At 36.6% G+C, this 12,384-nt stretch overlaps 1 protein-coding gene across 5 annotated transcripts in view; it reads left to right on the forward strand.

Annotated features, from left to right (window-relative positions):
* Window positions 1-4,183, forward strand: part of FCHO2 (FCH and mu domain containing endocytic adaptor 2) — an 84,995-nt gene extending 80,812 nt beyond the window's left edge. For all 5 annotated transcript variants that reach the window (XM_030969143.1, XM_030969147.1, XM_030969145.1 and 2 more), the window contains one exon: window positions 159-4,183. In XM_030969143.1, coding sequence (XP_030825003.1) covers window positions 159-181 — 23 coding nt within the window. In that variant the 3' untranslated portion in view covers window positions 182-4,183. The remainder of the gene's footprint in view (window positions 1-158) is intronic.
* Window positions 4,184-12,384: the final 8,201 nt, after the last annotated feature.

Here is a 12,384-nt window from a genome sequence, read left to right on the forward strand (position 1 = left end):
GAAACTGTTAAATGAGTGATGTATAAATAGTTACTCTTTATTGAAACACTTCTGACAAGTCAGTTTGTTTTTCCACAGTTATTCAGACTGCTCCAAGGAAAATATTTACAAAATCTGGCTTATCTATTGACTGCAAAAAATTTACCTTTGTTTTTCAGGACGGTATATGGCAGACTGTTGATGTACCTGTGAAAGTCATTGGATCAGGAGTGCAAGAAACACTTGTGACGATAGGAACTCTGCCCTCTCTATTTTTCAAACACTAGTTTAACATGCATTAATTTTTAAAAATATTGACTTACTTTGAGGCTAAACTACAGAAAGTAAATGCACTTTTAAGAGTAATTTTGAAAACCTTTTATTACTTTACAATAGCACTGAAGTTAACTTCAACACTGTCTGTAAATGATCAACTGCAATACTTGGGAAAATTTGTTGAAAAATTAGTAACTTTATATAGATGAAGTCAAAATAGTAATCCACAGTTGTAATGGAAGTATGAAATTTTATGTTGTACTGTAAACATTAAACCTAAAATATAGGGGATCTAGTAAGAAATATTTGAGCTTTTCATAAGTAATACTCATTTTTCAGATTCTTTATTGCCAGCTTTTAATTGACAGTTTATAAAGATAGAGGCTATGTCTTGTGTAGTTCTTCTTTCCATTCATACCACAAGAACAGCTGAGTTAGAGATGTATAAAAATAACTTGATGCCCATGTATCATATATTATTAAAATTTAAGTTGTTTCATATAGGGTTTTTTTTAACTAAGTGCAATGTGTTACAAATTGCAAAACACAGCAGAGATTTACTTCTGCCATTAGTAAAATTTTTTGGGCCTTGTTATTGTTTGAGTTAATGCAGTAGATTTAATTTATTTTTATATTAATTGCATAACTTTTGTGCCTTTTAAAAATGCCTGTGCCTATCCAATTTGATACTCATGTGCCTCACTTCCTTTTTCAAAGTTTGGCTCTTCATCAAGAAAGCATGGCATTTGTATTGTGCACAGAACTTTATAAAAATTGTTTTTACTGCAATTTATTTAGAAGGCAGGTTTGCAAAAACTGTAGTTTGTTTTAAAAGAAATTTAAAACACTGAATTGTTTCCTCGATGAATAATTGCAATTAGATGTGGTTTTAGTAAAGGGAGCTGCATCATGCAGTACTCGGAAACTTTTTAATTAACTAATTTTAATGTCACCAAAGAGGAGAATCTGAAAAATCAGTGAGGCTAGGAAAAACAAACTTCTAAAAGCAAACAGCATTACTCTTTGCTTTGCCTATAAGTCTTCAGACTTTGAGTGGTTTTGGGGATGTGTGATGTGAATGTACACATAGTACTTCAGGAGACATTGTAAAGAATATTTTATGGCTGCAGGATGACAAATCCTGTCATGTGTTCATTTTTTTATAGCTACCAATTTTAATATTTGTATTGTAATCTAATCTGCTTGCTACAGCCTAAGCACAGGGAATTGACACATCAGTAACAGTTTTTTTAAGCAAGTCACTAATTTAGAAAATTTTCTATGTATTTGTATTACCAAGATTTTTTTGTAATGTTGAAATGATAAGCATCGGGGCAAAATAATTCAATAACCTGCATTTGGCAATTTCAAATGAACATTTAGCATACCAGTATGTATTTCAAATTCTCTATGAAAACAGTAAAACATGCTTGAGTTAATTCATGCAAAGCCAGTAATGAATTGGTCTGCTGAAGCTTTACAAGAAATTATGCCTTTGTAGAAGCTGCATAAATTGTCATGTACTCTAGACACTTTTGCCAGTGAGAGTTTCATTGTTAGTGCTAAGGACGTAGTGTACTGTAGATTTGATTGGAAGAATATATTTGGCTCCTATATTTTGCTAATCTTATTGATGATAAATTTACATAAAATGATGGTCTTTTTATTGGAATTTTAATTGTAACCTGTTTTACAATCAAACTGATTAACACAACAATATTTTATTAATGAAACCCCAAATCTATTATTGCTATTTTTAATCAAGTATTACATTAATTTCTAAGATAAATGAAGTAGTTAATGTTTCAGCACTTTTAAGCTAGCCTTCATTCTGGTGTTTTTCATACATTTGCTTTGGGTGCAGGTTACAATTTTGAAGCCATACAAGTTTATATAGACATTTTGTAAAGAAACTCAAAAACAATGTAAAAAGTATGTGTAGCTATCTGATTTAAAATAAAAAAAAAACTTATGTAGCAAGCTGGTTCTTGCTTGTGTATACAGCAATGTCCCTTGTAGCTGCCTCCTAAGAAAATTAATTTGTGAACACAACTCTAAAGGATCTGAATTTTTATAAATTGTTGCTACATTAGACTGTAAATTAGAACATACAAGTTTATCTTTCAAAAATTGTAAATAATCTGAATTTTCATAAAATGTAAATTTTAAAAATTTGCACCCATAATAAACATGTAATATATAATTTAAATACTGATTTATATTGCCTGTACTTTTGCAATTAAGTTCTTCTAAGCAATAAGGTAATAGAGAAAAACCATGCCTGCATTGAACATTTGAAAATTTTCAATTTTAAGTGAAAAAGGGTAGAGATCATTATGAACTCTTCTGTATATTTAAAATCATCACAGAGAAGGTGGATGGAAAGATGACTTCTCTAGAACATTTCATCTTTACTAAACTGTAATGTCTGAGATGTCTGTAGTGCCCTATACCATTACTAAATTGATTCACTTCACTAATAAATTAGATTAGGCAAAACTGGATATGTTTATGAGAAAAATCTTGAACTCGTGGACATGAGCTACTGTCTGTAAATAGTGCTGTCAAATGCTGTACATTGTCTTTGTTTATGAGCCTATATCTTGCTGTGTGTGCAGGAGAAGAATTAGTGACAAGATTAAAGTAATTCCTTCTGATTTCTAATGTTCACCAGTCAAAAAGAGTAGACAATTTAGTACATCTCCAGCAGTCTGTACGGTTTAGTCCTTCTAAGCTTTGAGCACAGAACAGAAGCTGAAACTGAACAAATGTTTTTGATTCTGTTTGGTTCCTACTAATCCCAAGGCCTGCAGAGGCTTAGTAAGTAATGACTTACTAAATTCACTTTCTCAGCTAGTTGGATATCACTGCAATAGAGGTACCATTCTTGTCATGCAGGAAAGCAATAGTCCAAGGGCTTGATTCTTATCTTCTGCCTGGCAGGCAGGAATGAAGAACACAAGTACTTAGTAGTCAGACTGGTCCATCTAACACAGTAGTCTGGTCTTCAACACCAGCCAAAGAACAGGCTAGAGCCTTGGAGAGCTAATGTGTCATTTGCTTTCTGATCCCCCAGCACCTCATTTATTGGTTAGAAATGTAAAAAGGTGCTGCTCAGTTCTTCTAGTATTCGTTGAACTTAAGGTGTAACAGATCCGACTGAGGCTGCTCTGGCACTTCTGTTAACACTTGACTTGTACCCACATACTGCTCACAACTGCTGCAAACTGGATCTCTACTGTCCAGTCAGGTTTGTGGTTATCTAAGTACACAATCAGGTAGTTTTTAAAGGAAACCTATCTCTAGCATTGCCAAATAACATTTATGTAGGGTATTTGAAGGAGCTAAGGTATTTGATTATGAACCGGAACAGCATGAGAGTTACAACTGTGGCAAGTTTTACTATCTAACATAAAAACAAGATCTTGCATCATGGCAAAAAGTATTACATTTCAAGTCTTGTATGTTTGCAAAGCTTAAGATACACAGATGTTAAGATGCCTATCTTAAGTTTTGCAATTCATACATAATTGGTTTCCATTTCAGTTGTTATGAAAGGGAAATTATACTTAAGAGCGTGCAAGAAAAAAAGTCAGGAATTCCTCCAAGCATAGCATAAGCTAAAAACAGTTCAAAGTACTAAAGCATCAGATAACACATCTACTGTTGAGGTGCCATTGATTGGACTGATTAAAAAGTCTCTCAAGTGAAAACATAATTTTTATCTTTAATTCCACATATTATTACACCAATAAGTATTCCTGCTCAGCTCACTTTGACCTCCATGTTAACTGACATGTTGATTTTTGGATTCTCCATTAATTTGTTCAATAACCAATATAAGGCATACAGTCTTAAAAGAAGAGGCCTCTTCTGGATTACTTACTGAACATTTAGAACTCTAATTCTGCATTTTCTGCAACTGCTTTTTTTCACTTCCTTTGGAATAAATTCTTTTTGTTTTTCAATCTGAGATGGCTATTTTAATTACTGTAACCTAAAATATCTTTGTTTGCTATTGTCCCAGTTGAATTTATTTCTAACGATCTTGTTCTGTAACTTAGTTACTATTACTCAGGAGGTTTTTTAAAAAAGTTAATTATCATAAGCTGTAAATCATACCAATTTCACTACTCTGATTATTCAGCTTTTCCTTTTATCATGTCCCAACCTGTTTTCTTCAAGTTCTGAGCTCTTAAGTTATGTTTTCTACTCCAGAAAGTTAGCAGTGGTAATGTGTTCAGCAATGACTCAAATAGTATTATATTTATGTAATATATTACTCCATCCTGGTTAAGGAAGCAGCCCATTTTTATAATAATTGTTGATTCTCCCCTCCAGATGTCCCCTCCTGGTTTGCTATTTGATAAGCTCCTTATAATATCCACAGGCTTCCCTTCTGTTTCCCACTCTTGTCATTGGTAAGTTACATGAACAGTCATCACTGATATGAAACAGTCATAACAGAAATGTTGAGGCTGGCCCGGTGTTAGTACCAATGAATTGCGTCCAGTTAAGATGCAGTAATGCAGGGGTGGAAGAAAACCAAAGCCCAACTCAAAAGCTCAAAAACTGTTGTTCACCTTCCATCTCTGTTGAACTCTTTCTCTGGCACCTTACAGGACCATTTAGGCATTTAGACAGAGAATCAAAGACAAGAGAACAGACAGAACATTAAGCCCCTAAGCACCTGACTTCATTCTTCAATGCAAGTTTCTCCTTCTCAGCTGAGAATCCCTTGGCCTGTGTGCATGAGTCCCTTCTCACTTCTGAGCAGTTCCTAGGTTGACAGCACACTCCAAGCGCTCGGGTACGTGAATGCAGGAGGACTGTTGTAGTCTGTGATCTGCCATCTCTGCAACTGACATCCCTCTGAAGTCTCACCAGTCTGTTCCCATGGCTGGGCCAAGCGCAGCCACACATTTTGCCCTGCTGAAATCACAGTTCCATGCTCTGAGTCACCTGATTGAAAACAGTAGATTGGATCCCTGCTTCTAGTGAGATTACAGAATAAATTTAGTTTTATCTGGGGACTAAAATGCAAAAGATTTCTCAATGTAAAAACTGCATCTTGTACATCTAGCACAAGAAACTTGGCCCTCAGACGACCACTATTAGTCTGGCATAATTTCTTTAGCTAGAATAGAGTAGCATAGAGCAAACACTACACTCACAGGAGAGAGAATAGGGAAATTACAGGGAAAAATCAATGTGGGCACAGGTGTTCCCTGCAGATTAAGGGAAGAATATGTATTTGCCACAACTTCCCAACAGAGGAGTTGAAAATTTTATAAAATTCAGGATGATGGGCCATTAGAGCTACTTTATTGGCATTTTTGCAAGATACTTGAGAAGACTATCAAACTTCTCAAAATAGAGGTAGTGTCTTTAGTATGATGGGAGAACATGGACGATGTGTTCTCTGTCTACCTAGCTATGAGCTAGAACTTGTCACTACTGCACTCACCTAAGTACCAGCCTTTGCTTACAGGAAACAATAAGTTTCCCAGTAAGAGAAATATGAAACCTGTACCCCCATTTTCCTCAGCTATGACTTTTCCAGACTGTTTAATGTGACTGCTTTTGCCAGCTGCTCCCCAAGGGATGCCACAAAAACATTCATTAGAATTCAAGAGGTTTTTGGCAAATACCATTTTGTAGTCATTCCTCCAAGTGATTCTCCAGCTCAAAACAGTCCTACAGTAACATGGTTTTGATAAAGAAGTGTGAAACCGTTGAATAATCTGTTTCTCAGGAAGGAGTTCATCCCTCATGTAGGCAGCAACAGTGCAGTCTATGGCTTTCCATGCTACTTATGGTTAGGAAAAACCAGCTGTTGTCACAAGTTGTAAAAGAAGCTTTCAAAAAAGTGTTACCCTGTTCTTGAAGTGGTAACTGTTACCTCAGCATCAATTTATAAGCAAACAATGTTCTGAGTTTTACCGGGTTGGAGTCCTTCTGGGCCCAGAAACATGGACTCAGCTATACCTTCTGTCTAGGTCATCAGTAAAGGTGTTTGTACCAACACACAGGAGGAGCAGTAGTATCCAGAAGACATGCACACTATTTCAATTACTGACAACAGTCTACTGTTGCCATTATTTTAGTGTGTGGAGCAAAAATGCTTTGTTTGTATGACACAAGCAGCACCAGTGTCTTGCTATGTCCTCTTCACAGAAGCTGTAAAGTATTCACAGCATATGGTGCCATGCACAACAGAGTCTGAACAGAAGACAGATTTTTGTTTCACCCCTGTAAAAGCTAAGTGGTAACTTGCTATCTCCTGCTACTCCATTCAGTGATCTTTTCAGTTGTTTTTTCTGGAATTGTAAAATACTGTAAAACCATAAGAATATTGTTAAGACATTGGCTGGTGTTTGTAAGGAACAATATCTTACTCATCTGTTCAGACAAAGACTGGTTATACAATTGTTTTAAAATTCTTGTTAAGTCTCTTTTGGACACTTGCCTTTAGTTAAAGGATCTCCTATTCTCTTCAACATTTAAAAGTGTTCCACACTTGTTCTGTATTTCCATGAAAGTTTAGGAAGCCCTTCTTTGCCTCTCTCCCAGCAAGGCAGGTGTTTTAATGGTTATTGCTGCCACTATCTATATGTAAAGACATGTGAATTGTATGTTTACATCAGATACACAATCAGATCTAACCAGATGTTTGCAAGTAATGATTCAAATGAGTATTAGATCACATCACGTGTATCTTTCATTGTTCTCCATATGTGTAACTGGCTCTACAGAGAATAGTGTTGGCATATACTCCACTGTCATCTCTATAACCAACTATGGTAGTAGTAGCAATCTTATCAAGGTTAGGAACATGTTAAAAATATGTGGGATTATTTCTATGGTGAAGAAACTGATGTAAGCCTCAAGAAATAAGGCACACTGCATCAGACCTCCTTTCTATAGTCAGTATTTGTTTTTAAATCAGAAAAACACACAGCAGCTGGTAAGGATCATATTGGAGCAATTTACAGTCTGCTTACACCTTGATTTACACAGCTACTGTTAGCTTTCAAGTGGTCTTCTGTCATCCATGTCTAATCTTGGAGAACTCCTTTGGAACACTTGCCTGGGTTAAGAAATTCAGTGCTCTTGTACAGCAAGCTGTTTTCTTCTAGGAAGGTCCTAGACTGCAGAAACTGGCAAACTTGCTGGCTGTCAGCAGGTTATGGGCAATTCATTTGTAGTGCCAGAATGAGCTCAAAAGTGGGGGTGGGAGCATAGCAGTTGTGGAAAGAAATAAACATAAATGAAACTCTCTCTGATGCAGTTGACCAAGAATCATTAATAACACCTCATTTTAAGTTGCCTACCTGAACTGCAAAACCAAACACTAGTGACAACCAAGTCAGAATTACTTGATTACATTTGTTTTTAGTAATCAGATTCAAGTAGTATGGCCAGGTGCTACTACAAATGGTCAACTTTTATATTTTTGGATATGCTCATAATTCAATAATCCTTTGAGTGAGATGCCTACCATAAATGAACACAACCCAATTGGTTTCCACTACAGCTTCGTGATGAGCCAGTTTCCTCAATAGTTCAACATTGTCAAAAGGCATGGGCTAAGCTGCCCATCTTCACTCAACACCCCTTTTATCAGCTCTGTACCACCTCTGTACATATCTGCTTGTGATTCAGCTTACCAACCAAACATAACTCACAGTCAGAAAGCAAGAAAATTCTGTTCTAAGCTAAGCCAACTGAACCATCTTGCAGGAGGATCTGGCAAATAGGGATTCCTGACCTAGGAGTAGAGATGGAATAGGGAATGAGATCTCCCAATATAGACAACAACACATCACCAGCCTGGGCCTACTAAATCACAGTCAGAGATGGGAACTAAAAGCAGCTGGCTCCAATGACATAAGGGAAGACTTCTAATAGTGGCTTTAAATCCTGAAATTATAAACTATACAAGATTGATAAGAAAATAAAATTAAATACAGGGATAGGAAAGTCCATGGAGATAGTTCCACTGAGGGTGAAAAACAGGTGTTTGCTCTAAAAAACAACAAAAATGTTTCCTTTTCACTGTGTTATGGGATCCATACTAGCTGGATATGCCAGAATTGGTAAAAATAAAGAGTGAGAAAGAAAATATTCTGTAAATATTTTGCCATATCTCTTTAAGGCTATCTAGATCATGTAGTCACATGGTGAAAATACTTTGCAATCCAAGAGTACCTAAAGAGAGATATTAATACATCATCTACTAAAACCAAATATTTAGGAAGTTGAATAAGCCATACTATGGATCATTAATTTTTATTTCAGTGATTCTCAGATACTGGAAAGGATTAGAAGATTAAAAGAAAGATAACACCATTGCAGAAAAAAAAAGAAAAAAAAAAGAAAAGGTGCCAATCCAAATAATTATAATATAGAACTTGGTAAGAAAATTTAAAAAAGCATTTAAGATAATTAGTGTCAGTCATGGATGTACCAAATAAAGATCTTAAACTAATTTAGGATTAGGTTGAAAATCTGGTTCATAAGAATAATAGGGTCAAAAGAAAAAAGGATTTATGTAAGATGCCTGATTTAGAAGTACACAACGTTGGGTTTATAACTAGAGCAATGCAAGAACAGAATTTAAAAATTAGTCTTAAGATGTAACTGAAGAGGGAATCAACTTTAAACACCATTCTGGTGGATTCATGCAGACTTCATAATATCTAATATTTTTCCAATTACTGATGTTAAAAAAGCTGAAACTTTGCAGATGAGGTTGAAGGACAAAAAAATAAGCTAGGTGTCAAGTGCAGTTTTTAACCACTTCATGTCATCCAATATAGTATCAAATAAGTAGGGACAAAAAAGCATCCCTTTGGGATTACTAAGGATTTTTCTGAACTATTCTTAAAAAGTCACTCAGCACTAGATCTTGTGAAGTCTGCAGATCTTCATGGGATCACAGAAGATCTGAGGCTAGAAGAAACTCTGAACATCACCTAGTCACTTCCCAAGCTCAAAGCAGGGACAAAGACCCAAAGTTTTACCAAATTTCCTGCAATCTCCCATGTTTTCCTACATCCATGATAGATCATATGAGTCCCTTAAAGACAATTAAGATGTTTGATATGATTCAGGCACATATTATGGACCAAGTCAAATGTTCTTATCCCTCCAATAAAAGCTCTACCATGAAACTGAATTCTATACAGTATAATATAGTTGTGTACTTGCAGAGAAGATACAAACCTTGGTGGAGGACACCTAGGCACCTTTTTCTTATGTTTCTGAAAACTTTTCTCAGATAATGCAAGATGTATCAGTGATTCCCTGTTTGGAGTACAGTATAAAAAGGGAAAGGGACCATTTGTCAGAAAAAAAGATATGATCAATATTCATAAATTTTTCATGGCACATAGATGAATCCTCTCCCTTTGTCTCAAGACTTTCAGAAATGACTTCTGGCTTCAAGTTTCCTGAATAAGTAAGAGAAATCCGAGTTTGAGAGAATTCAACAACCTGTAGTGCCACACAGACATATAATATCTTTTAACATTGGGCAGCAAGTAGCTTAGGTGTGTTGCAGTAGCATCCCATAGATACTATTAGTTAAAGAAAGGCTTTCAGCTCTAGTGCCTGGATACATCCATGCACAGACATGCACATGCAACGCTTCAAAGAAACAACCTGCCTTACTCCTGTGATGATGAATTACTCAATATGGGAAAACAAACTTTGAGATTGCATGGAAATTAATTGTCATCATCTATAACAGCAAAATAAATAGATAAATTAAGCAAAATATCAGCAAAAAATCAGCTTAGACAAGGCCCCCATAAAAAAAACTCAAAAAAACAAAACAAAACAAAAAAAACCAAACCCCAAAACAACTTATACTGCATTCATAATGATGTGTGAAAGTACTGGTCATGAATGAGATAAAAATCCTCGTTTCTTTTTACAATTTTTAAACAAAATGCACTAACATGTTAAATGCAGAGGCAGACACATTAATCTTAATGCCATTAATTTACCTTCCTTTAAAATCAATATGGAGGCTATTGAAAAAAAAAAAGCTGTGGGACATGCAAAACCAGTGGAATAGAACACCAGTGATTTGAGTCTATTTTATACTATCAAACCCTAAGGAGTTACTTCATCTCAGCTGATAAGAACCTAGGTAGCAAAATAGTATTCCATGTACGGCAAAAGCACTGTTGTCAGAAAAAAAGTTGTCAGAAGATTTCCCCATGTCCTATAGAGCCAATGCCAGCCAGCTCCGAGATGGACCTGCTACTGGACAAGGCCAAGGACATCAGTGACTGTGGCAGAACCTCTAGAGTAACATATTTAAGAAGCAAAAAAAAGTTATTGCACAGATACAGTTGCAGCCACCACGGTAGAATGGAGGCTCTTAAAATCCATAGTCCTGGAAGGACTTGTGACCCTGCAGAGAACTCACACTGGAGCAGCCTGTCCTTGAAGAACTGCACCCTGTGGAAGAGGGACCCATATTGCACCACTCCTGGAGAGCTGTTGCCTGTGGGATGGACTCACATTGGATAAGTTCATGGAGACCTGTCTCCTGTGGAAGGGACCCCATGTTGGTGTGGGAGAAGGACACCTCTGCCTGAAGGGCAGGAACAAAGTATGACTGTAACCCTTGTCCCCCATCTCTCTGCACTGCTGTGAGGATGAGGTAGAGCCCAAGGGGAAAGTGGTTTTAAGATTTACTTCTCATTCCTCTGCTCTGAATTTGAGTGGTAATAAATTCAGTTAACTTCCCCAAGTCAAGTGTGTTTTGCCCATGACAGTAATAAATGAATGATCTCTCCCTGTCCTTATCTCAATCCATGAGACTTGTTATATCCTCTCTTCCCTGCCAAGCTGAGGAGGAGCATTACAGAGCAGCTTTGGTGGGTGCATGGCTTCCAGCCAGGAAGCGAACAAAATATTTATCAAGCCAATAATGTCTGGCACACAACCTTGTGAAGTTCTGCCCTATACTTTAATAGAGATACTATTTTCTATTCAATGTGTCAATCTAAGAGGGCCAAGTACAGCATCCTTAGCTCTGATGGATGCTCTTAGCACACTGATAGTAGTGGGTGACCATGTCTCTTGTATAAACATTGATTCTTTCACTAAGCACTAAGATAGACGAAAACCAGCACATTTTGACCACTCAACTCAATCATTTTTGGCAGTGCAAATATCAAAATTATAGATCTCATTGTATACTTCCAGACAAATCCTCACCTCCCTCACACTGGGGACTTGTTCTTAGTCTGAGAATTCAAGGTCTTACTTTTATTTAAACTATGCTGTAATTTGGTCAAGAATAAAACCAGCATCTACAGCTCTGTAAAACAGATTTGGGTGGGAGCACAAAAACATCTGGATGCAGATCTCTAACAAACCAAAATACAAATGTCCCAGGTCACACAAAGTAAGCAGTCTGACCTTGTAGCCTAGGAATGAACAATAACTCCCTGAGGTCACAAAATCACAGGATTGTTTAGATTGGAAAAGACTTAAGGTCATTGAGTCCAACCACTAACCAAGCACCAGCGAGTCCACCATTAAACCATGTTCCAAGTGCCATGTCTGCATATCTTTAAATTTCCTGCAGGGATGGTTTCTCCACCATTTCTCTGAGCAGATCATTCCAATGCTTGGCAACCCTTTTGGTGAAAAAATATTTCTTTAATCTAAATTTCTCTTGTAACAATTCAAGTATTTTTCCTCTTGTCCTATTGCTTATCACTTTGGAGAAAAGACCGACCCTCAGCTCTTCACTCCCTTCAGACAGTTGTAGAGGGTGATAAAGTCTCCTCTGAGCCTCCTTCTCTCCTGTCTAAACAACCCCAGCACCCTCAGCTGCTTCTCATAGGAGTTGTGGTCCAGACCCTTCATCAGTTTTGGTGTCTTTCTCTGGACATGCTCCAGCACCTCAATGTCTTTCTTGTACCTTCTCCTGACCTGGAGCCACTTCCTCATTTACATTTAAAAGCTAAGGGAACTCAGTCAGTGTCACACAATCAATGTGCATTTTTTTCCTGGTTAAGTGTATATCCAGCCTAGCAGTCTTGTAATCCTTTTAAATAAGGGCACCTATGGTAAAATCGTTAACAGAAAATTACATGTGTT

The sequence above is a fragment of the Camarhynchus parvulus genome, chromosome Z (assembly GCF_901933205.1).
Source record: "Camarhynchus parvulus chromosome Z, STF_HiC, whole genome shotgun sequence".
Taxonomy (NCBI): Eukaryota; Metazoa; Chordata; class Aves; order Passeriformes; family Thraupidae; genus Camarhynchus; species Camarhynchus parvulus.